This window comes from Caloenas nicobarica, chromosome 5, assembly GCF_036013445.1.
Source record: "Caloenas nicobarica isolate bCalNic1 chromosome 5, bCalNic1.hap1, whole genome shotgun sequence".
NCBI lineage: Eukaryota > Metazoa > Chordata > Aves > Columbiformes > Columbidae > Caloenas > Caloenas nicobarica.
Window position 1 is genome coordinate 35,308,498 of NC_088249.1, and position 25,203 is coordinate 35,333,700.

At 41.4% G+C, this 25,203-nt stretch overlaps 1 protein-coding gene and 1 long non-coding RNA gene across 3 annotated transcripts in view; one reads left to right on the forward strand and one right to left on the reverse strand.

The window, feature by feature from the left end:
- GPHN (gephyrin) overlaps positions 1 to 2,254 on the forward strand; it is a 294,994-nt gene extending 292,740 nt beyond the window's left edge. For both annotated transcript variants that reach the window (XM_065635424.1, XM_065635425.1), the window contains one exon: positions 1,248 to 2,254. In XM_065635424.1, the coding sequence (XP_065491496.1) occupies positions 1,248 to 1,381 (134 nt within the window). In that variant the 3' untranslated portion in view covers positions 1,382 to 2,254. The remainder of the gene's footprint in view (positions 1 to 1,247) is intronic.
- LOC135988986 (uncharacterized) lies at positions 1,353 to 24,603 on the reverse strand. The gene is made up of 3 exons (XR_010606258.1): positions 24,376 to 24,603; positions 24,149 to 24,296; positions 1,353 to 1,435 (listed from the first exon to the last, which is right to left on the reverse strand). It is a non-coding gene; the product is annotated as an uncharacterized LOC135988986 (long non-coding RNA).
- Between the last annotated feature and the right edge of the window lie 600 nt (positions 24,604 to 25,203).

Consider the following 25,203-nt stretch of genomic DNA (forward strand, 5'->3'; position numbering starts at 1 on the left):
ATCTTACTGTTGATTCAGAGAAAGTTCTTACCATTTATTCCCAAGATCACACAGCCTCTGACATACTTCCAGGTGTAAGTCAAGGTATTACTTACATCTGTAACACCATACTTGGTTTAACTCTGTTTTGTTGTGCACCACTTCTTTCCTTACACTAGCAGACTGTCTGGAATGATTTCTCTGTCAACCTGGAAGTCTGAAAACCAAGAAACTAAAAGGCATGACTTTTTATTGCATTTTCATTTTATGTCAGTACTATCAATATGATGCTTTTGATATTCGGGACACGTTGTGAAGCTCAGTATCCCAAAGAAACCCATTCTTTTGAGGTGATATATATTATATATAACCATATATATAACTATAAAGGGGTCTGACCCTAGGATTCCCCTGAAAAATGTGGAGTCCAAGTGAAGGTTTCCAATTCCTCTTTCCTTAGTTCTCAGGTTACAGCTCAAGTTGGGTGTCTCTGGAGAGGGACCCCTACCCCCGATCACGCCCTCCAATTATACCCGGACCACCCAGTACCCAATCCTTAAGTTCAATCACTTAATTCTGGTCAGTGATCTCGTGATTTTTGATTTGTTTTCTTTGTTGCTGGGCTGGCCTTCTTCTGAAGTTACCTCATTCTCTTGAAATTGTTTTGTTGGTCCTTATCTTCTTCTTTCTGTTCACATCTGCCAGATTTGGCTAGTTCTGTGTTAGCAGCATTAGTTTTACAAAAAGTTTACTCTCCATCAGCTGCTGCGGCCTAGGGCTTCAACTACTTTAGCTACTAGTGCTAAGCTACTTGTGTTACATGAGACTATTCAGAGAGAAGAACACAGTTAATCAAACTTATTCTTTAACAGTACATTAAAAGCATTCTAGACTCTGCTGGTTTTAGCCTTTGTACAATTGGAATTAGATACACAAATTGGAAAGTAAAGTCATTTTGATAGGATTAGAAGTTCCAACAGAAAAGCAATTTACTGTGACAAGATATGAGGTACAGATAATGTGGAAGGCTGGATAGGAAAGCAATAGGCAAAGGAAATGAGTTTTGAGAGCCAGAGCAATGAGAAGATGACTAATTCTCTACAGAGTTCTCTGTTTCCGTCCACCTTGGAATGGTGAGATCCCAGCTCTATTAATAAGTCAGCAACATGAACATCTTCGTAAGAACAGCTCTCGTTTCCTACGTGGTGTGTCGCAGCTTTTGAAACTAACTGAGAACTTAGCTGAACTTTTTTCTCTCCCTCCTGCAGGGAATCAGATGAGCAGTCGTCTGATGAGTATGCGCAGTGCCAATGGACTGTTGATGCTACCTCCAAAGACAGAGCAGTATGTGGAGCTTCACAAGGGGGAGGTGGTGGATGTCATGGTCATTGGAAGGCTATGATGTCACCAGCAAGAGCGAAGCTTTGATGCATGTCCACATATCATTGACTGTATCCTGTAATATGCAACGGCACAGCTAGTTTTTCTGATTTGGATAAAAGTTGATCAGTATAGTCAACATCTTGAATTATATTTCAAATGGAATTTAAATAAATACCTTTTAAAAAAAAACTTTAAAACAAATCTTAACAAAGAAATTTATTCTGATTATATCAAAGCAACTTTTTCCTTTCCTTGCAATTGCTTTGTGTGTTCAATGCTAGTTCTAATAGCGGTAGCTTTTAGTAGACAGCAGTAGGTGCCTGCAGAACTTGTGTTTTTTCTCATCTTTAAGATACAACTACTTACGCTCTTAAAACAAGGCTGTCTGCTTATTTATACTAGCGTAGACAACACTTGGATTTCCCTTATTAGTGTGCTTCATAACCGCTTCACAGAGAGCTTCTGCTTGTTCTTTATCTTGTATCTCGTGTTGATGTGCACAGTGCCAAAAGCAGAGTGGCTGCGCTGGGAACCCAATGAAGCCCCGAGGTTTCCTCACCTCGCTGCGCATTCAGGGATCTCTCTTGTCCCAGCAGCCACCCAGCTCAGTACTCTTGGGCAGTAACTGGATACCTTTTATTTCAACAAACAAAAAAATTGCTTCCTTAAGTGCTGACAGCCTTTTTAACCAATACATTTAAAAATGTACAGAACTAAAAACGAAAAAAAATCAAAGACTGATCTTGTACAGATATTAGTGTTACCAGCATTCGTGTGGAAATTAAATGAGCAAAGAAATAAAACTAATGTTAAACAACTCTGTACCATAACATTTTCTGTAATGATATTGAAACTTAAATGAATAAAAAGAATCCTCAATCATTATTTAAAATTTCACCTGTTTAGCCTTGTTGTTTGAACCAAAACCATAGTGGTTTAAGCGGCTATTTGGGGTGGAGGAAGAGGACAGGAAGGAGGGGCAAATAGTATATGGAATCCAGGGCCTTCCCCTATGTACAGTATCATGAGTGAACTGAAAATACAGAGTGAGCTCTCTCTCCCTCACCTCCCGAGGGACAAAGTGCAAGCAGCATTTCAGGGGGGAGAGGTTACAAATAGACCAGTCAAAGCTGGAGAACACTGGGGTTTTTCCATCTGAATTGCGTAGCAGCTGCAAACAGCTGTTGTACTGCACTGTGTGGAATTTGATAGAGCATTTGGGTTGGTTTTTTTTTCATTATATTCTTTTTTTGATACTGGGACTGTTCAGCCCTCAACAGATTATGTATTTTGGTAATTCCACATTTCATCTAGGATTGTGAGACCATAGCAGTGCCCTACAACACCTTGCTTTTCTTGCAGTTCATGGGTAAAATACTATCCCATTAACTCCGCTCGTTAACCCAGAACATTTGTCTATAGTATTTTTTGAAGATTCGTCGGGGAGGACACACAATACTTGGTTTGAGTCTTGACTGCCACAGTGGACCAGGGCTGTAGTTCCATGATAACTGCAGAGGGCATCCCCGAGGCTGGTTTTAAAACCAAACTCCGTTTGCTGTGCAGCAGCCTGAATCCACACCCTGCACAGGCCATTGCGAAGGTTGAAGACAGGTGGGCATACACCGTGTTCAAAGGCACTCCAGGGGCTGAGCTTTCAGAATAGTCATGTTTCTTTGTTCTGGACTACATGTCGACATTTGTGATCTCTCTATGTAGCAGCAGGATGGTACTAAATGAAATTCATGAATGCTTGTATTTACTATACCAATATTGTAAACCACAAAAGAAGGAAGAGAGAAGAGAGTTAACTCATCTCTGAGAAATAATGCAGAAAGCTGCCTTTTATAATCCAAAGGATTATTATATAGTTAGGAGTTATTACAGGCAGTGCATATAATGAAAATTGGAAATTTATAAAGGACACCAGTTACAACAACCTCAGGGAAGACCGTTCATGCGATTTGAGATGCTAGACAAAGATAAAAGAGACATGCGAGGAAACCTAGCCAGAAATATCTTGGGTCTGGTTTTCGTTAAATCCATTACTCAAATGTGGCAGAGAAGAGTTGGCACAATGCTCTGTTTAATGCACGGCTCTGTTTAAACCAGATTTCGGCACCTTAACATTTACCTACCATCGTAATGAGTAAAACATTTAGAGGTTAATCAAGACAATTTTTTTTCCAAATCACTGATAATATAAACTGCTTTAGCCACTCTACTGTCTTTTGTAACTCAGTCTGCCCAGCATGTGAAGTTTTATGCAAGAAAATAAGCTTTGCAGTTTCTGGGAGAGACGCTCACAGCCCAGCCCCTGTTAACACTGACAGCCATAGCAGTATGTTGGAGAGGTAACTCTGGGTGCAGTATAATAACAAGTTTATTATTTACTATTAAAACTTTTTTATTTATTATTACAACTATCTCTCAATTATCAAGCCTAAAATCTGAAGAATTTGCCTTGGTTGTTGGAATATAAGTGGATATAAATGTGATATAAATAGATAAATTCAAATAACTTTTATTCTTTTTAACATTCGCAATTCACGGTTTCGGGGAAGGTTGGAAGCTTCAGAAAAGAAATCAAGGACAAATGGATCTTCAAGTATTTGCTTACTTAGGTTCAAGGACTGAGACTTGCAAATGGAAACATTTTAAGAAACATTTTCACTATTTTTACTTCTCTAGATAAGCACAATCAAAGTAGTAACTTACCAACAAGAAGCAATGCCAGCAATGACTGAAGATAAGGTTGGTATTACAACATCTGCAGTTTTCTACTTTTTACAGCATTTTCTTCCTTCTCAGTCCCATTCATCCAGCTGGGATAATTCTACAGGGACCTGCAAATCATACAGCAGCTTTCTATCCTGGCTAGCTGGTACCAAAACTTTGATCGTACACCTGGATGTTAAAATCATTCAAAAAATTGATGTATTCAGTCAGATAAATAGAAGAATAGACTGGCTTCTTCCAAATACTGATTTGAAGACTTTAATTACAGAAATGACAACATTAATTCTATCTTGATACTAAAATATGCTAAACATGAAATGTCTTTGATCTCTAAGTAGTTATTACAGATCTGTATGACTCCAGAGGTTACTAATTAACATGGAATCTTCAGCATTTTGATTCTTCAGCTGGGGAGCTGCACTTAAATCATATTACAACATGGGTGCTGCTTAAGGACAATATGCAACTGGAATCACCCTGCAGGGTGAGTGGATCCACCTTGGTTCCAAGTCTGTCGGTGCTGGGATGGCACGTCCCAGCCTCGTTGCCTCGGCACGGCAGCGGAGTGCAGGGCCTGCCGCAAGTCGCGCTCCAGAAAGCTCCTCAGGCCGACACCTCTGCCAGCACTTGCAGGGCAGGAACTACATCGCAGAGTCAAGACTTCGGTGGGACATCTTAATTTGGAAAGCAGATGCCAGGCTAAGATGGCCCCGCACTTCCTATGGCCCTGCGTTACGTTGTAATGCTCAGCTTCTCAAAAATAGCACCATCGCCTAAACTGGTTGTGGGGTTTTGTGTTACAGAATATATATTAAATCAAAACAAAAGAAACGTATCACAGCTTGGTTTTCTTATATGATAACAACACTGAGGTGTTTTCCAGGTCCCTGTATTTGCAGTGGACAAAGAGAAGACAAGCAAAGTAAGGGCCAGATAGCAAAAAGCCGCAAGTATTGGTTAATGCTGAAGACGCATCCCTCAGAAGTGCATAAAGATTCATCAGCAATCAAGGTCAATAGTTGTTTTAAAGGCAGAGTCTCCTTCTTGGATACATTTATTTGGTATATTCGAATATGTAGCTTTGTACTTCCCCTGAGGAACAAGGTGGGAGAGTGTGAGAACGTCAAATGAAGAGTCAGAGCCCAATTCAGGCTGCGTTATCAAGCAGTAGGTTGGGCTGACATGTAATGATCCTTATACTCTCCTTCTCACCTGACAGGAAACTGAGAATAAGAAGGAAGAGAGTAGATGTTGAAATGCTCAAGCACAAAATTTGCCAAAAATTTTATTTTTTCCTTAACTGGAAAATTGAAACTAGTTTTTTAATATCAGAAAAAAGAAAAAAGGCGTGAAAATTGCCTGTCTGACGCTTTCCAACATTTCTAATAGACTCTTATCCCGAACAGATTCAGGAATGTATTCCCAACCGAATATTTCTTTTGTGATGTTATTTTACTTTACGCATTTTCCGAAATTCCAGGTAAGAAACTCTTTGCTTAAATGCCTTATATCTATGGTGGTCTCCTTCCTGAAGCTATTTCAAGTCAGCTGGTGTTACTCCCATGAAAAAAGCTGATTTTTAGCACTACAGATTAGACAGGGAAGGGCATTTATGCATGCAGTCAAAGGAAGCAGAGACATTTCTAGGAGACAGGGACAACAAGGTGATCAAAGTCACAACTGTTGATAAAGAAAAAAGATTTGCAGCATGGATAACAATTGCAGCAGCTGATGATCATTAAAGCAGCAATCTGATGAACAGAGACAAGGTACAGTTCCCCATAGCAATATTTGGTCAGTATTCTTCACCTTCCTAAAGCCAGACAGTCTCAAAACACAAAAGGCAGCATTTGCATCCCCTCAGGTTGATACTGTCTGCAGTTGAACTTCTCCCCTTACTCAGAGTGAAAAATCCACGTTGTTGTTTCTTCCGTGTTTTCTTTGCAAACTTGACTTTTGTTTTCTAGTAAGTACATCCCCGCCTCCACCCAGAAAGGTGAGTCCCCGTGCTGGATTTAAACTCAGCATTGAAATGCAGACACTTCTTGGCTAATTCGTGGGTAGGAAAAGCCTGTTGCGTTTTGCAAATGTGACAGCCTCACGATGTGCTGCTAGTTGCGTGTTTTCTGAACGGGCTTAGTGACTCATATTCAGCATAAGATTAAGACTTGCTCTGTGCATTTGTACCATATTGCACAAAAGCTTACAAAGCTCTTGGAATATAAAGCCTTCAAAAGGGCGATACACAGGTGCTCAGTAACTCTCTAGTTGTCAGACTGGTCTGGCTGGGATTACCTGCTCCATCCCAGCACTGTACAGTGACGTCCCCCATGCTCTGTCCCCATGCAGGGACTTCTGTGTTTGTGTGGGCCCAGTTTCACTGTAAAAACAGGCAGCCAACAATGTTTGCAGAGTTAATCCAAAAGCAAACCCAAAACCTGATTGTACACCAGTAACTCTACAGGTGTACACCAGTAACTCTACAGGTAGTCTGAACATACCAGAGAAAGCAAATGCACTGGCATGATTTTAATAACCAGGGATTTGAAAGTAGAAGTAAAGTAACTTCAAGGAAAGTATAAAAGATGGAAGGTAAGTATATATCCGTGCAAAAACTACCTTAGAAACAACAGCAGGGTAAGATCTCAAAATCCTGATTTACTCCTTTTGTAGGTACAGAGCACTGACAGTTTGAGAACCTTATGCAGATACATTTGCTTCCATTAAAGAAAAGAAGTCATAGTGCAATACTGACATGTTACCAGCCACTGGCACACACAAAAACTGTCCCACCAGATTGACAAGAAAGCATGCAAAGCAGCTTTTGTCAGTACCTGACGCCCTCCTTGTATGCATTTTACTGTGGCCCAAGATGGTATGAAAGGATGCCATTACCAAACAGAAATCAGAAAGATCAGCAAGACAAATGAGAGTTAGCACATCAAGGATGTAAAGCTTTAAAAAAACAACATAACACATTATTACCTGTCTGGCAAGAGCGTTTCCTAAGTGGGATGTTCGTCTGTGTAGCAAAGTAACCAGTGACTTCATCATTTTGAAACATCATGCTCGTTGGAGCACTAAAGGGGAGCCAATTCTGCAATGACATGCAGACCAGACACTGGGCCAGGAGAAGTCAACCCAGATGTTTGCAGACGCAACTTCCTACACTGGTGAAGGCTGGTACCAGCAGCAGAAGGCAATTTCTGTGGGACTGCTCAAGAAACTGCACTTGAGAAACTGCTCAGAAGGACACAACATAGTGCCAGAAACTTCCCTGCGCTCTGTGGCTTGTGCACTTTCAGATCTTTTTTATTTTTAAAATCTCCTTCTTGCAAAAAGTAGGCAATAGCTCACATCTGAGGAAGAAAGAACATAAATGCATGGCAAGTAGATAATGCTCCGTCTTCCAAATACCCCCTCAGTACCCACAGCATTTGTGGCAGGAGTTCCCCCACTTTCACTGTGTGAAGCAGCATCGCCTCTGTTTTGTGCTGAACCTGCCACCTCCTAGTTTCTGTTGGATGCCTCATAGGCTTTTGCATTGCAGCAGAGAGAAGTCACCCTCGCTTTGCCACCCATAGTTTTATCATCTGGATTAAGCATCTTCATCTATGTAATCTGCCCTTTGCACTCATTTTTGTCTCCAAGGGTCCATAAATTGGACCATGCTCCTCTTTGCATTCTCTTCAGTTTTACTATATTCTGTCTGAGACAAGGAGACCAGAACTGCACACCGTATTAAAAGGTATCACTATCTCATACAACCACGAAATGATGAGTTCTGTTTGTTCTCTACTTCCTAATGGTTTGTTGGGGTTTTTCTTTAGTGCTTCTGGCCAATGTGTTTTTACAGATGTTAAAATACAGATAACCTTAAAGTCTCACTCTTATTTGGTAGTAGTCAACCTAAAACCAGTATTTATAATGACGGTTCAAGAAATCTTTTCTTCATATGCATCATTTTACTTTTATCTGTGTTGAATTTCCTCAGCTGTTTTAACTCCCCCTCAATTTTGAGCAATCCATCTGCAGTTCTTGGTCCTGGTAAATGACTATCTTCTTTTATGTTATTTGCCTTTAATTTAATCTGATAATGGATCTTCATTGATTACTTCAGCTGAGAATCTCTACTGTGTGAAAAGACCATGCTATAATATTGAGACTTTACCTTATTATGCTCAATCTTTTCTTATGGTTTATTGCCAGCTGGATTGCTCACTGATGCTGAGAGGTTCTTAATCTGTGCTCTCGTTTTAGAATGCTGTTGCATTACTTTGGAGAACAGCCAGATGACCTAATAAATCCCACCTAAGGCAAGATCTCCCTTGTGCATACATGGAGATGCCGCGGTGGGGAAAAATTAAAACAAACAAACAAACAAACAAACAAAAACCACCAAAACCAACCAACCACACACACGCCCCACAAGCTTAATATTTTCCTCTAGCTTTCTTGTATTTGGATGAGGTTGCTGGAACAGGTGTGTTCATGGTGAAGACGGGTGGGCAATCTCTTGGGATGTGGCTCTGCAGAGCCCCGCGGTACGTGCATGTGCTGCACTCCAGGGAATTAGCTCACAGAAACATGTAGGCGAGTTGAACTGGAGCCAGTGCAGATTACAGCTGGTTGTTTGTGGCATACTGTACCTTTCTGCAAACAGCCTGTCGGGGCTTTTGTGTCAGTGCTAGGTAGCTATTCATCACTAAAGATCTTGAATAATGAAAAGAAAAATGGCCTGAGAGCTACTTATCTACCAGTCTTTCAGGAGAGGAAAGGTACGCATGCAGATGCAATGGTACGTGAACCCACCTACATAAAAGAAAGTTAGTTGGCACTGTACATCCATGACTGACTTTCTGTAATTTACTCCCTACTGGCCAAATCCAATCAGTTTGCCCAATGTGCTATGAAAAGCCAGAGAACAGAGCAGACGACAGGATTTAATATGCTCTTGGCAGCCTGCATTGCTAAGGAGTCATGCTGCTGCCTTCTCCATTAGCTGGAGTTTTTCTAAGAGGTGGCGGCTAGGGTTTGATTAAAACAAAAAAATAACCAAAGTAACAGTCCTTTGTTTGAGGGAGTTACATAAAGCACACACACAAAGGAGCACCAAGGGGATGGCGGGTGAGAGAACCTGAGCAATGCCCTGCCACAGCTGCTCCCAGGCCCATCACAGGAGCCATCAGCCCATCTAAGGCCCAGCTCCACAAACCCAGAGGAGCACAGGGGCACAACGGCAGGCAGGAACCCAAGTTAAGGACTCACAGGGACACCCTGGCCGGGCCCCTCCCAGGGCTGTTCCCCTCCCAGGTGCAGGAGCACCTCAGCCCCTGCCCTGGTGTGAAACCCATCAGCATGAGGCAGTGAGAGGGCTCTCACAATCACCTTTCGAACTACCAAGGCCACTGCCTGCAGGTGCGGGACGCATGATGGGATGCAGGGGAAAAGCATTTTAGGATTGCACAAGATATATGGGATGTTTAGGAGAGGAACCAATGGTGGTAAAAGAGATGGGTGTAGGGGATTTGGGGAGGAACAAAGGTAGGAAAATAGAGGGATGAAGGGATAAAAAGGGCTGGCCAAGTGCAAGCAGGTACGCTTGTCTGGCCATGCCCTGTGCCCTGCCCGATCACCACTGTCCTGTCTTATTAAAGGTTATTTCTCACTCATTTCCTGGGTGAGGAAGAGGCAAGGCCGTGGGAGAAGCTAGCTACCAGGGGGGCCAGCTGGCTGCTGGAGAGACCGTGGGGTCTGCAAGTCATGTGAGACCTGTCTGTGTGTGTGTGCACACAGGCATCCCCAGCGACGAGGCACCTGGAAATACCAAGGATCCAGGACCAGCTACTGGGTGGGCTGTGTGTCCAAAGCCAGCTACTGCAGAGACCAGAACGTATATGTGTGTTTGTGTGTCTGAGTGAGGGGTCTATATCAGCAACAGGAGTGGGGTTACAGCCTCAAGGGCTCACATGTCCCCTTGCTAGCAAGTGGGGAGACTGGGATCCAGGATCCAGCTACCAGACAGGCTGAGCCCAGCTGCTGCAGGGACCCACATTGTGTACATGTCTATATTTCCCACTAATGGACCCTCATCCTAATCAGCCAGAGAGGGCAACGGGATGAGGCCATTGGTGCTGTTTGCATGAGTGCTGTACATATGTGTTGTGTATATGAGTCAGCATGTTGTACCTATGGGGATTATATGCTCAGCCTTATGTTGGCTGGACCTCGGGGCATGGAGCTGCAGCAGCCTGGCTTCTATCACCCTGCATCCCCCAAAAAGCCGTACAAAACGTGTCTCGAGAAACTGCTGGCAACATCTCTCACGATAGCTGATGCATTACCCTGAGACTAGGAGAATGCTTGTCGACACATTAGAACAGTGAGTGATGCAGAGGCACCTGAACTCACTAGGACTGCCCATGCTAGAACGTGCACCTGGCACAACACAGAATCACATGGCAATGCTGCCTTAGGTGTGAAAATGTTATTATCTTGCACAACGAGGATCCTTGTGTCTCTACTGCTTCCTAACACCATGTTAGCTCAGACTCTCCTTCCTCTGGTATCTACGCACCACACTTACTGCACGGGACAAATAGGGGCTCAGTGTATGCCTGTATTTGGGGTAGGCACACAGGACTTGCACCTTCCATGGTTCAGGCAAGAGCTGTGACCACTTGACTGTGGCATCAGTCTCCTCCAGCTCAGTCATTCACCCATGGTGGTGTTCACTATTACATTTCCATTGTCTAGAGAGGGAAGGGCAATTCAATTTTGAAAAAGGGCTTGGTGGTGGTGGTTTTGCTAGAGCAGTGTTATTTATCCCTCTCTGGCCATTCATGTTACACAGCTGAAATCCAGCTGGGAAAGAAAGGCACCATTGTTTTCCACATTGGATCAGATCTGTCTTGCACAGTGGAGAGAGCAGGAAGCGTTTCTGCCGGACATTGCTGTGTCAGTGCATAGCATTATCAGACAGCCCAGAAGTTGTCCTATGGTGGGCCCTACCGAAGCAAGGGTGGATGTGGACCTGCCCAAAGGAGGCTGCAGACCTGGAAAGGAGATCGCACAACAGTTCCGCAAACTGTCAGACAACATAATTCCCGTTTCGCAACATCAACCCTGCTTCAGCCAGCCTGGTGCTCAGTCACAGACTGAACCCTGTCCAAGCACCAGGCTGAGCTGGAAGCAGCAATGTTACCACATAAGGTAAAAAAAAGGAGTTAACATCATAGGTTGATTATGACATCACCTGGCTGATCAAAAAGGTTACTCTGGTAAAAGAATGTACGGAGAGAAGCTAAAATGTAGAAACCAAAACAAGATACAGGAATACAAGCTCCATTTTATATTGGCTCATTAACCCTCAGGCCAAGACTCTAAGTGCCCCAATGGGCCTTAAGTACCCTGACCAGCCTCACCTGGGATCTCCACCCCACCCCCTGCCCATGGGTCTGGGAGATGCTCTTAAACCCTGGCCTGGGCACCTAGTCCTTGTTTGAGTGAGGCTATAGGTGTCTTTGTTGCTAGCCCTGCTTCCTGGGTGGGCTGCTTTGAACATCTGCTATGGTCCTGTCTCCAGTCCTGCCTCCTGCTGCTGGACTCCTGGAACAGAGTCTCAGGGTGGATTCCAGATCTGCATCTTTTCTTGTATGTGCCCATCAGTGGACCCAGTTACCACTATCCTGCTCAGCCCATTCACTTTGAATTCTGTGGGACTGGAGGACTATGCCTTGACTGTTGAAGGCAATGCCTCTGTTGAAGTCATCCTTGGCTCCCAGCTCATCATCCCGTAAGGAGCAGACCAACTCTTGCTGTTCCCTGGCAGCCTGCACTGAATAGACAATACCTATTCAAAAACCTCTGATGTTATCATGACCTTAATGTGTTCATGTTAGCAGTGAATCCATGCTACCTGTTACCGCCATGCCCTGATGCAACCAGGAAACGGAATTGCTGCCAGGACTGGTGGGAGCACAAACCAGGTGATGTATTGTGATGCCAGCAGTGATGAGGCCGAGTTCTTCCAAAGCATCCTGCCTGTTATGACAACCCTGCTGCCTCACATACACGTGATCACGTACCACTTCTCTTCATATCATCGCTCCTGAAAAAAAGTCGAGCAGGGAAACCATATCATCAAGACCGTGCCTGATGTTGCTGCTAATCATGGATTTCTAGTGCTGGGAGAATTCCAGTAGGCTCTGCACAACGGACTAGAACACTCGTGTCCTCTCTTTTCTTAGACGTAAATGGATTGACCTAAGTGAAACAAGGTATGAATGGGGAGTAGAAGTTTACTACATCTATTTTTTAAAAACCTGGCAGCAGGGTATTTCTATTTTTTCTGGGCACTTACTGAGCAAATATGAAAAAATCATTTGACTCTTGTACCTACTTGGGTTAATAGAAATTAGCTGTTCAATGAAGATTTATGAAATGTAATTAATGAGCAGCTTTGAATTTTTTTTGCCCTCAGTGAGTCAATCAGTATTATGTTACCTGTTAAAGTCAGCCTGCTCAGCTGCTGGAGACACTTCAGAAAGTCTCCTAAGTCCTGCTCTCTTCTTAACTCCTGACAAAAAAATCTGTGAACCAACAAAGATAGAAGGCAGCATCTAGCTCTGAAAACAGCCCAAGGGTTTCTGCTGTTATTTGCAAAGTATGTCACTTTACTCATGTGAAAAATACATCAATAAAAATTACTATTTTAAGAGTGGCAAAAATATACAAGACTACTTAAAACAAGAAGAATAGACTGAAGTGTACAATAGCATGTGCAAACTAGTGTTTATAGATTCATGGGCCCTTTTTAGTTAAATAAATAGGAAAAGAGGAGTCAAGAGTTGGGAGAAGGCCTTACTAAGTTCCCCTTTGCAGTTGAGATTGCATGTTTCTAAAAACCGTGGTTTGGGGGGAGAGGTTCTGGGGTTTAGTAGTATAATAAAATATAACAGGAAGGATTATGTTTGCTTCTTTTCATAACCATCAAGGGTTTTTTAAAAAATATAAGGCTTTTTATCTCTATTCTCTTTAACTTGTAAATTTACTTTTGTTTTGTGGATAGGCAAAATGAATAACCAGCTTGATTTTAAGAGCATCAGTTCAAGTCAGGCTTCCGCTATGGGTGACCTTCAGAGACTTCTTAGCCAAGGAGAATATCCTCCTTTTACCTCTGCTCCCATCTTTGAGAGCAAGTTTGTCCAGGTAAAAAGTCATTTAAATGAAATAATCTGGCATGTTCAAGATAAAATTGCTTGCAATTATTACCTTTTTTTTTACATTTCCTCATCTCAAGAGGCATTCCTCACTCATTCTCACTATTCTTATTCTCTGTTTGCTACACACATATAGGTATCTTTGCCTATAGGCTCTTTCTGCTCACACTTTATAGGCAACAGTCCAGAAACCAAATACCACCAATGCTGCAAATTAGAGAAGACAAAAAGTGAAGTTTTCACCCTTGTCAGGCCCAATTCCTTTCTGTAGCAACAGCTAGGACTATTCCAGCAAATTTCTGGTTCTGTGCTATCTCATTAAGATTTTCAGCCATCAATGTCAGCTCAACCTAGCCTAAAGGAGCAGCCACCCTTCCCCAGAAAATCTCCCCCCACTTGCAACTTCTAGTATCATTGCAGCCACTATCACTACCCTGCCTGACCCTAAGCATGGGCCAAAGGACCCTGCAAGACTGGTAACAGTCCACACTCCTACAATACTCTATTCACAGTGTGCCTAAAACATATGAATTCTATTTATATGATGTTTCTCAACCGTGTTTTTCATAGGATTTCATCACTTCCTTTGTGGTAATTGCAACATCTTTTGGTTTTGCCTTGATTAATTCGTTCTTGTCTTGTTGATACATATGCAGAAGGCTAATTAGCTACAAGTGTCTGTTTTCAAGGTACTTCATGATTTATCCCTGCTTTATTTATCAGACCTCATGTACTCTCAAAGAGGAAGTTGCCCTAACCAAACAATCCCAGAAAACAGCTCCATCAACTCATTTACATTAAAATGAAGAAAAAAAAATAGCCTTCAATCCTTTTTACATACTGTTTCTCACAGTTAGGAGGAGACTCTACTAGATATCCACAAATTTAATGCACTGTCCTCCCTCAAATTCCTTCTTAGGACACACTTTCTCTCTGATGCCTATCAAAACCAAACTCTGACAATGGTACATAACATGTGATTTGATCGTAATAATAGACTTGTTCTCATCTCCTTGTATGTTCTTGTTTTTCTGTAATTTCATGTCTTACACATAAATCACCTGGGATCTTTTTCTGTTATGTGTTTGTACAACACCTAGCAGGATCCTGGTTCATAACCAGGTCTCATTAGTATCACAGTAATGCTGACAAAGACAGTGAATCACCAGAACAGAGTGCTTCTTCCAGCATGTTTACACTAAGAGAAATTAAAGATAATGGTACTCAAGAGGTTTCTAGCCACGGCAATCAGATACCCAGTGATGGAGACTGCACAAGAGCCAGTGATTTCCAGTCCTCCTTTATCCTTATTAAGCTTCTTTCCTCTCTTTTCATCCATAGACATTGCTGTTTTGTTATTCCACATTCCCCTATCTCCTCATCAACCCACTACATAAGCTCTAGGGCACCCAAACCGAAACACTACGAAACGTATTGGTAGTGTATCTCTGAGACATCATATGGCAAATGTCAGTGTTGATGGGGCTTTTGTTTGTTTGCTTGCTTGTTTGTTTTTGTTAAGGTTAATCGAAGAGGGGAACCAATTTCTATCCATAACCGAGCCAGCTATGTGACCATTGGCATCTGTGCTGCCAATCCCAGTTCACCAATGCCCAATGCGATGCTGGTAGCGCAGGAGGTGCCCATGTCCCCACACGAAAGTATGACAAGCTTCTGGAAAATCTCAGAGCAGCCATCCCACATGGAACATCTAGCACTTACCAGGTCAGTTAGCACTGAGAAGGGTTACATATTTATTTGAAGAGTAAATAAGTAATATGAATATATTTCCCATTTCTATACAGCATTTTCCTTCTTTTAAGGGTCAGTTTATTAGTAGACCTCATATTTGCACTGACACTTTGTCCCAGCACTAGCACAATAAAGTTATGAGGATCACTTAAGTTTAAGTACACACCTTTAGGCCCCACTCTGGTCATCATTTCAGGCCAGCACTACCCACATGCATATAGATAGATGCTGACTAACAATACCTAATAAACCTTTTTTTAAATATATCAGAAGCAGGAAGCTGCTAGGAAGACTGGGGTACAGGATTGCCAGGGAAAAAGACAGTGGACTAAAGGCATTGTAAAGAAGCCAGCTTCCTTTACCTTCATTCTGTGCGCTACTGCCCAGCATTTCTTCCATCATCAGCTAGAGGCACTCAGAAGAAGAGTGTCCAAATCCACTCAGCAGTTTCTTCCTATTCCACTCTCTCACTTTTAGTCTTATTCTATCTGTAGGTCTGACAGACACAGTATCTTCTATGAGAGGAATCTCCATTTTTGCTTAGTGATGAGTTTCCCTTTTTTTTTACAGGTTCTTCCCCTTGAAGTTTGTGGAACTCTCTGTTCACAGCACAGATAAGCATCTCCTCATGTTAAAATTAGTAAATGGACGTTCCTATTATCTAGAGCTCTGTGCCCCTCCAGACCAGCAGCAATACCTATTCCACCTCTGGCTGCAGCTCATCTGTCTCCTGAAACCCCCAGAAAATACCAAAAATACCGAAGTCAGTGTAAAACGCAAGGATTTTGGCACGTGTCACAAGAAAGATCCCAGCCCAAACAGCCCGCCAGAAAATGTGAGTATCACTTGTGCCGATATTCTGTACTGTGTCTGAAGTCAAAGTTTTGTGTGCTTTAAAGGAGGTCCAGTTCTGTTTATCAAAATAGCTGGCTTGTTATAAACTACCTACAGAATTTCAGGGTGATGGGACTGAGGATGCTGGGCACACCATAGCCCAAATAAATTTTTATTAATAAATAAATAGCATACTACTTATTGTTCAGTTTTCCCTCATAGCTGGGGGTAGGTTCTTAAATGATTCTTTTTGACTGAATCCCACAGCCCACTGAAAGAAAGCAGAGAAGGAAAGACATAGCACAGCTGAGACCCATGCAGGGACTGACAAGTAATAAGCAAAGAGGGTAAAGGCATTTGATCCATTCAAAGGACAGAAAGTTCTTGAGGGAAATGCTGCAGTGGGCAGCTGGACAGGCAGATGGTGGCTGCTCACTGTAGCTAAGAGAGAAAAAACAAGAACAGTGAGGGTCACCAAAAATGCTTCAGGAGGTCCTAAAGAGAATATCACACACAGAAATTTCACTAAAGCACAGAAGGGACCTGTTACCTTAGAGTCACACTTAGGAAGGAACTTGGATGGTTAATGATGCTGCTCAACATTATCTAAAGCTATTTCCCCTAAGTTTCAAGCAAACATTTTGTCAGCACAGGCACTGATGGGTCTTCAGTTCCCATTCAAGCCAACCCAGCTCTCAGCCAAGCAGAGGCACATCCACATGGAGAAGAAAAAAACCCACAATCCAGTGCTCAGTGCTGCACATAAATCTTTTCTTTGCATAGGGAAGCTCCCATCTTCTCCCTGGCCATGGGTAGCAGCGAGAGGGAACAACTGTGTACATAGAGCAGAAAAATTACAAGGGAACTAGAAAAATATCATTTTGGAGAGAGGAGAGAACTGCGCAATATGATTCTTTCAAGAAAAATCAGTGATGAGGTAAAGCGATGACTGAATATCTAGGGGGAAAAACTAGTATATTCATATTAGATTTGCAGAAAGTATAGGACTCAGATTTGGCTGAAAAATCCGCACAGCCGCATCACACAACCATATTGGTTAAGTCAAGAACGCACAGGTTGTGAGAAAGCAAGTATAGGATTTACAAAATGTCTTAACTGATATTTTCCTGCTTCAACTATCCCTACATAGCCACCCTTCTTCTCAGTTTTCTGCTTTTTCTCTTATCTGATGTCAAAGACTAGATCCTTGTACCAACTTCTGGATATAAGCCGGCCTGACGTGAATGTCAGCCCCTGTGTGTATAGCAGATGTTGCTTGTGATTCAATATACTAAAATCATGATCCAGACCTAGAATCTCTATTTTTCTTTGCAGAACAGACATCTTATTTTTACAGTCACACATTCATTGGTGCTTCAATACTGTGAGGTGTTGGCTGCCACTCACTATTTACTTTTTCTACTGACAGTTTTTAAGTTTGGATTTCCCTTTGCATTATTACATCCCTCCTGCACTATTGCTGTTTATATAGAAATCTGTCTGCACACAAGAGACTTACATATACCCCTGCCTCAGCTACTTGAAAGCAGGAGGCTTAGAAGATTTTAGTAGGGGCTGATCTCAAAATCTGGACAGGAGGGAAAGCAAAGATCTCATCTCAGTTTCCGAATAACCTGGAGATAAAGGGGTCCTGGACATGAATCAAAACCAGAGAACTTGGAGGTAAAGCCACAAACAGCTCCCAGAGGTTAAGCTTTGGGACTTCTTGTCCCTTGACATACTGCACAGTCACCTCTAGCCAAAGCTGTAGGCCAATAATCACCAACAAATTGATAATGTGGGACAAACAGTAGTCTCTTTTCTAGATAAATACATCACATTTCCTATGGATGGTCTCTGACACCATTTTATAGCCAAATATTCAGTATATAGGGGACTACTACATAGGAAATAAGCTTATCACAAAGTTCCAGCTGTGCTGATCAGCTCCATGTAGAGCTCGTTTTTATGTCAGTTGCTAATGTATCTGTTAATCTTTCCTCTTTTCTTCAAGAGGGACAACCCACAAGATGTGCCTAAGCCCAAAACAGAGGAAGAAGAAGTTACTAAACAAACCTCCTCCAACCAAGTTCCCCTCTCAGGTACAGTGGATCCCACAGAAGAGAGTGGAAGGACAGTGGAACCCTTCCACAGCTCCCTGAAGCCACCCAGGCAAGAAACCACCGTGCAGCCAAATAATATAGTTCCTCTGGATACAAAGAAGAGCAAAAGCCCAGAAAAGAGGAAAACTAGGTAGGTGTGTTTGGAAAATGAATCTAACATACTTAGTTTCTGCTGATGACTTTGAAAAGTAAAATGTGTCATATTATTGTCTTCAGAAAAGGTATTATTGCAACACCTTTTCCGGGTTACTGTGACTTTCCTAATGCTTTAATGGATTAGGAAGCTGAAGAATACAGGGTGGGGTTTCCAAGTACCCAGACTTTGGTTTCTCCAGTGTTTAGGAGCTTTTGAAATACCGTTCCCCCTGCCCCGCTCCAAGCCCTGGGTTCACAAAGATGGGCAAAAGTGCAAGAATGTTTAGTGACTTAAGTGCTAGTGGTGTCCATGAACTCTGAAGGACCTGCATACAGGCAGCTTTGATTTAGACACCCAGTATATAAGAGAATCATGTAGCATGGGGCCAACTCAGTGTTTCCTTTCTGCCCAAAACCAGCAACACATCCTGGCACCTGAAATCTGTCTTTTCTGCAAGTCCTCACTGCCATATACATTCTGGCTTGTACAGAAAAGGAACAGATTTTTTTGTTGGTGCTGTTGCATGAACTCTGCAAGCAAAAGTGGGATGGCAGAAGGAAACGAAACTTACGTCACTTACATGAGTATCTCAATGACAACAAAGAACAAGACTTTCAACATAATCACTTCTCAAGCTACACCTATGCCCTAAGTGATGTGTTCAGGTGTGTGCTGCCTTCAGATTGGTCATATATAAGTGGAGTCTCTAACATTCAAACAACTGTATGTGTTAGTGTGCCTGCATTTCAACAAGGTTTACTACATTGTTTAGCAATACAGGTTTCTACCACAGACAGAAAGAGATTAAAATATCACCTATTTATTATAATACTGATCCTGGTACATAAAGATATTACTAAGGTAAGACCTTTTCCTGAGCTTGTTGGCAATGGCATAATGTTTTTTTTTTTTTCCTGAACTTGGATTTGTTTTGCTTTTGTTTCTTAGGACAAATCCAACAAAGCAAAAAAGTGGAAAAAAATTACAGACGTCAGGTATGACATTTTTTCCAGTATTTACTTACTTCCCCATTGCTATTCGTGCTTCAATAATAGATGAGATAAGCTGAAACTTCATGAGCCACTCAGTGGGAGTTCTTTAGAACAAATATTCCAATGTCCACATTGCCAATAGATCAGCACTGGTATGGCCAGAGTATTAGAAGGTACCCTGTGCTCATTCCCTGCTGTGATCACGTCTCACCTCCCAACGTTCATGTGTACACATATGCAGGCACATCGCAAGAAGAGCCAGAGGCCATGAATGCATTGCAAAGAGCAAGTTTTATTTTAGTTACCTCTCTACCGGGGGATCTCCGAAGTCGCATCTGAGCTCCCAGGCAGAGCTGACACAAGCGGGGACGCAGGCGCTGCAGCAGTTCAGCCCTGTTAAGAAGATCACTGGGCCTGCTGAGCTCGCCTGTATTTCAAGGCTTCAAGCAGGCACAGCCTCCCGCTCTTTCCCACAACAAAGCAGGAATCTCAGACATAGGGATAAGGTGCCTAGAGTTTCTCACAGGCCTATGTTATCTAACACAGAGGTTCTACTCATCAAGCACACAAGGTCAGTAAAACAATTAGTGTGAAGTATGTGCTTTTTCTACAGACAGGTGCAAGTCACTTTGAGCGTATTTACTTTTAACTAACCTCCTCGCCAAATCTTCCCCTACATTCCCATACAGTTCAGCATCAGGTTTCTTTTAGAAAGGCCTTGCTGTTGGCCCATACCTCCTCTTCCAGTGTGCTGTAAGGCTTCCCAAAACCCCATGTCTGAGGATGAATTGCCTCCAGACAGTGTGTCCACAGTGTCGTGAAGCATGAGGTCCAGAGTCATGTTTCAAGCAGAATGCAGACATATTTTTGAGCACTCTGCACAATGACATGGTGGGAGTAGCATTAGAGTCCTTTCTGACATCCTGCATTTCTGCACAAATCTCTACAGAATATCCAGCTGGCACAAGTAGGAACCTAAAGACCATCTTTATTAATGTTCACAGTTCCCCTTGTTTACACTTCTCCATTTCTCGTCAGTGATAACACTCAGAGATGCCTGCCAAGGAATGACAAAAACTGGAGCCACTTAGCTTATTCATGCCCCTTACTTTATGTATAAACTCGTGATTATTCTGCACGTGAGTGAGTCAGCCTCTTGAACAAAAGCTTGTATGGTCTTCCTCCGCATACTTCTCCATTTTGCTAAGTCACAAAAGTTTAAATGAGCTCTTGTTCAATCAACCTAATTTTTTTGTGATCATGATGCTACTGTGTGCTCCTCTTTGTAGCTGGGGGGTGGACTGCATGCAGTTCATTATCCTAATTGCTAGTTGGTGATCTTAAAGTGATCTACATGACCTGGAAGGAAAAGTATTTTATGATGCGCTCACATTTAACGGCTTTTCTCAATTTTTCTGTGTGCACACATCTCTCTGTCCACTGATACACATCTATCTGTCTGAAAATCTTGTTGCATCTCTTTCCACATATACTTTGGTACAGGAATAATTTTAATATCTCATCGTTATGTTCTTTTTCACTCTCTTCCTCTCAACAGCCATTCATTTAGAAATGAGGGAACTGACAGAGAGCAATGGACTATGAGGAGATATAAATTAATACATGCTCAAGAACTTATTTCAGCACTCCACATTAAATGGAGACAAATAATGACACATTATTTAATCAGCGATAACAAATTTGTGCAAAGTACTAGATTAATTATACTCCCTTTTCAAATTAATTTCCTGCATTTTAAAATAGTCTGTGACATACATATAGTGCCAAACACCTAAATTATATTTTACTGGGGCTTAGTGCTACAATATTGTATTTCTTGTCATTTTATTGTGAAAACTGTAATAAAAGAGAAGTAGTGAAGCAATCAGAACAGAAGTGTTTGATGTATTTTCCTATTACATACATACAACCATAATATCACTCAGAAAAAAAACATGTCTTGACAAATACAGCATTTAGTTTTGTTGCATTGAGGGAAGGGAACATAGGGACCTGCCTATTTATTTCAGTTACTACCCCTCCATAGTTTTGTCCCCATTTTCTATTCCATATAAACAATTACTTTTAGGTATTTTATAGTAATATATTTGCAGCATATTTTCTATAGGGAAGAAAAAATTAGCTGATTGTATTTCCCCTTGTTTTTTTCTGTTATCATCTTTGCTTCTTTCTATGTGTCTAACTGTGCATTTTTCCCAGTCACTCACAGCTTTTCAGCTTTCCCTCTCTTCAGTTTTCCTGTTCCTTTTCTCTAGCTCTAGATTATTCTTTCTCTCACTTTCCACGTTCTTTCAACTCTACGCTGTGCCTCCTCCTCTTTTTAAATTGTACTTCACTCCAAAGATGTATTCCTCCTCCTGTGCAATTGTCTCCTCTCTCTTCCTTAATTTTCTGATCATGCTTCTCTCAGTCTGCATTCTACTATCAATTCCTGAATTGGCCACATTGAAGCAAAGGCAGCGTGTTCATCCTGGACTTACTTAGACCTGCAGACTCTGTTGTCTTCTCAACCTGCTGATCAGCTCTCTGTAGAGAATGGAAATGATCTTCACATACCCTCAGGCAGCTGAGAAGTATGACAATATCATGTCAACTGCTACCAGCTATGCACAGGCTTTTCACACCTCTCAGGTGTTCTGCAAGGACTAAAGATGATTTCTGTTGTGAGGTGAGTGAGACAGCTTGTAGGACAATAGCACGGGAAAGACTGGGAAAAGGCCAGTTTGGAATACAGAGCATAAATTCGTGTAAACTCCCCACAAAGGCAAATCCATTCCTTCTGGTGGATCTTCCTTCCTTTGTGGTTCTTGCTGTACATATATATTTTCTGTCCTTTTCTCTCTTTCGATTCCTTGTCCTTCTTTTTCTCTTTTACTCTCTACTTTGGTGTGCTGTTTTTCTCATGCTCATCATGTTTCTTTTCAGGAAATCAAAAAAATGGCAGTAAGTCAAATAGGCTGCTTCAGATATTATCCCAGGTGATTAGTCCGTAAGAAGGAATAAAAGAAAATAAAGCAAAGCATCCTGGACATCAGATGCAGTTGAAACAAGGAAAAGATATACACACAGAAGAAAAAATTCCCCTACAGACTTCAGTTCCATTCATAACGTCTTACTACTGTACAATGAACTATGACTGAAATACAAACTCTGTATTCCTCTGTATTAGTTCACAACTAGCAAAAAAAAATAAAATTTGATCCTTGGCAGTGGAATCTATATTTTTTCAGTGACTGAGACCACTTTTGAGGGAGAAGAATTGTAGTTTGCAACAGAAGGCAAAGAAATAGACACTTGAATTAACTGAAATACCTGACACTTTTATATAGGGTCGGGAAAGTTTCTCATGCAAGAAACTTTCAGAACACTGCAGGGGGACAAGCGATAAAGAGCAATATCATGTAGTGTGCACAAAATCACACTAACACAGGTTTTATTTCTGCCAGTGAACTTCTAGATGAATGTGAGCAAATCACTTTTCTTTTTTGTTTCTCAGCTTCTTCATTTGTAGAATAGGATAGCCAGACCTCTTTTGAAAACCACCGTGCAATGCACTAATGAGAACCACTATACAAGGATTTGTTATTGCTACTGTTGTTATTATTTAGACACGATAAACATTGCTCTCCTATTGCAATACTGAGGAGCACTTTTGACAGAACACGCTTGCTGCACTATGAAGCATTTTGCATTAAGGAAAATAAGTATCTGCTGCTGCTCTTGCTACCCCATTGCTGGGACATTTCCGTGTGGTTTATGGCATGTGCAGTGTTTTACTAAAGTTTTGAAGCATAAGTTCTGCACAAGCGTAGCTAAGCATAGGAGAGGGAAGACTCAGTATGCTTTCCTCCAAATGAGCGCAGAGGACATACATAATTCACAACTTCCAAGGAGACAAATGCCAATCTGGTATTCCTCGAGAATATAAACTAACTGAATACTCTTTGTGGGCAGCCCATACATAATCAGTTTCCAGCCTAGGATGCCATAAGAAACAAGTGGTGGCAAATTCAAATTCTAGGTATCACCCAAAACTTGAACAAGAGTGAAATACCATTCAATATAACTGGAAATCCCAATGTTATTCCCCATGGTGGAAAAAAAAAAAAAAAATCTAGATTCTGTTTATCAAAAGAGTGAAGTAGTAATTGCTGACAAGGAAGAAACTTTTAGGTGGTCCCTGAGAAAGTGGTTGTACAGCATATTTTCTGCTCGAGAGACAGTAAGTACTTGAAAGATATACAATTTATGAAGTGCTGTTGTCCACTACAAGAACAAACATAATACAGTGCAAAAATACATATCAGTAACAGTATCTTCACTATCATCTACACACAGATTGGCTGCAGATGCTTACCATCACTGACTCCACACTAAACTTACACACTAGAAGTGAAGAAGGTTAAATTAAAATTGTAGAACACTGGAAAATCAATTATATGGATTTTGAATATTTTTACACAGAGTATACTGCATTCAAAAGCTGTTTGCATTAATCACAAACAATAATTTTGCTAGTACAGAGATAGTAACTATGACTGATTTCTTATCAAGATATGCTGCATATACTAGGTAACAGAATGGAATGCAATAAATTAAAAATTTAATTAGGATTACCTCCCTCATAAGCTAAATACCATGTCCGGAGAAGCATTGCCCACTACCTACAGTGATAAAGAGAAATTTAGTTTGCATCTAAACAACCTGCCAATGCATAAGACCACCACAGATAACCTAGTCCTAAGAAAAAAGTTAAAATCCTTTAAAACTAACAGATCAGATGTCCAAGCACATTTTGGGAAGAGTGGTTTTAGAATGAGAAACAACATTAGTGAGATACACTCTTTTGAATTCTCAGAGCTGAATTGTTGTTATGTATTTGCCCCAGTTATATGCATTTGTCATAGCAGAAGACAAGCTGATGAACCAGGTCAGAAGAATTAACAAAATACTTCCACAAAGACTTACTTTTTGCCGTGGTAAATGGGACAAAGGTTCCCACTAAGCTCGCGACAGTTGTTCTGAAGTCATTAATGTCACGATGTGACACTAGAATTACAGCTCTTGAGCATCGTGTTTCTCTTCACAGACTCAACAGGCAGATATAGTCCTTTACCTGCAGAAACCAGGATCAGTCTGAAAGAATACACTGTGCTGCCAAAAATAGTCGTTCTCACACACATAAGTATCCTCACCTGTGGTCACACTGACAAGCCTCGAAGAGACAGAGTGTGACAAAGGACTGCTGCAACATACAAATGGAACTGCTATTCAGCCTCTGTTTACTGGAATACAATCTAAAATGCTCTCAAGTCGATGCTGCAAAGAATAGGCAACTTCATAGTATTGTGTTTCCCAGACTACAACACTGGGAAGAAGGCTGAATTGCCTGCGTTGCAAATGCAGTAAAAAAATACATCTTAATTGCTGTGCCTAGAGCAAAGAAAAACAACTCAGCATGGATGCTTGTTGGGTTACATACCAAAACAGTCTTATACTGAGCTGAGTCAGTAGACTGGCATGCAGTGTTGCCTCTGTGAGCCAATACAATCTATCAGCTCCTCTGAAAGAAAAATAACTGCTGGGAGAATGACAGGCATTGAATATCCTGCAAGCAGTAGAGCTACTAAGCATAATGTGTTTGACTTCAATTTTAGGAAACACTGCAAAATAGAGTGGTATTAATGTGATATACTATAAAAGTTTTTGCAACTTTCTGTCAAGATGCAGATTCAGGAAAACGATATAGGATTGGTACTGCAGCTTATAGATTTATCCAAGGATAATGAAGACCATCCATGTAACTCCACATAGTTATATGGAAATGAGTATTCTGTTACTAGCAGAACAATTTTTTTCCTTCGTTAAAGATGATTGTGTAGCTATTATTTTCTTAGGAAAGGTAATTATGTATACCTGCTTTGGTCATTGCAACATATGACAGGTATATTTTGGTGCTATCCTTCATGATTCATTTTCACAAATCAAACAACTACCTGAAATATTACTCTGTTGCACAAGAG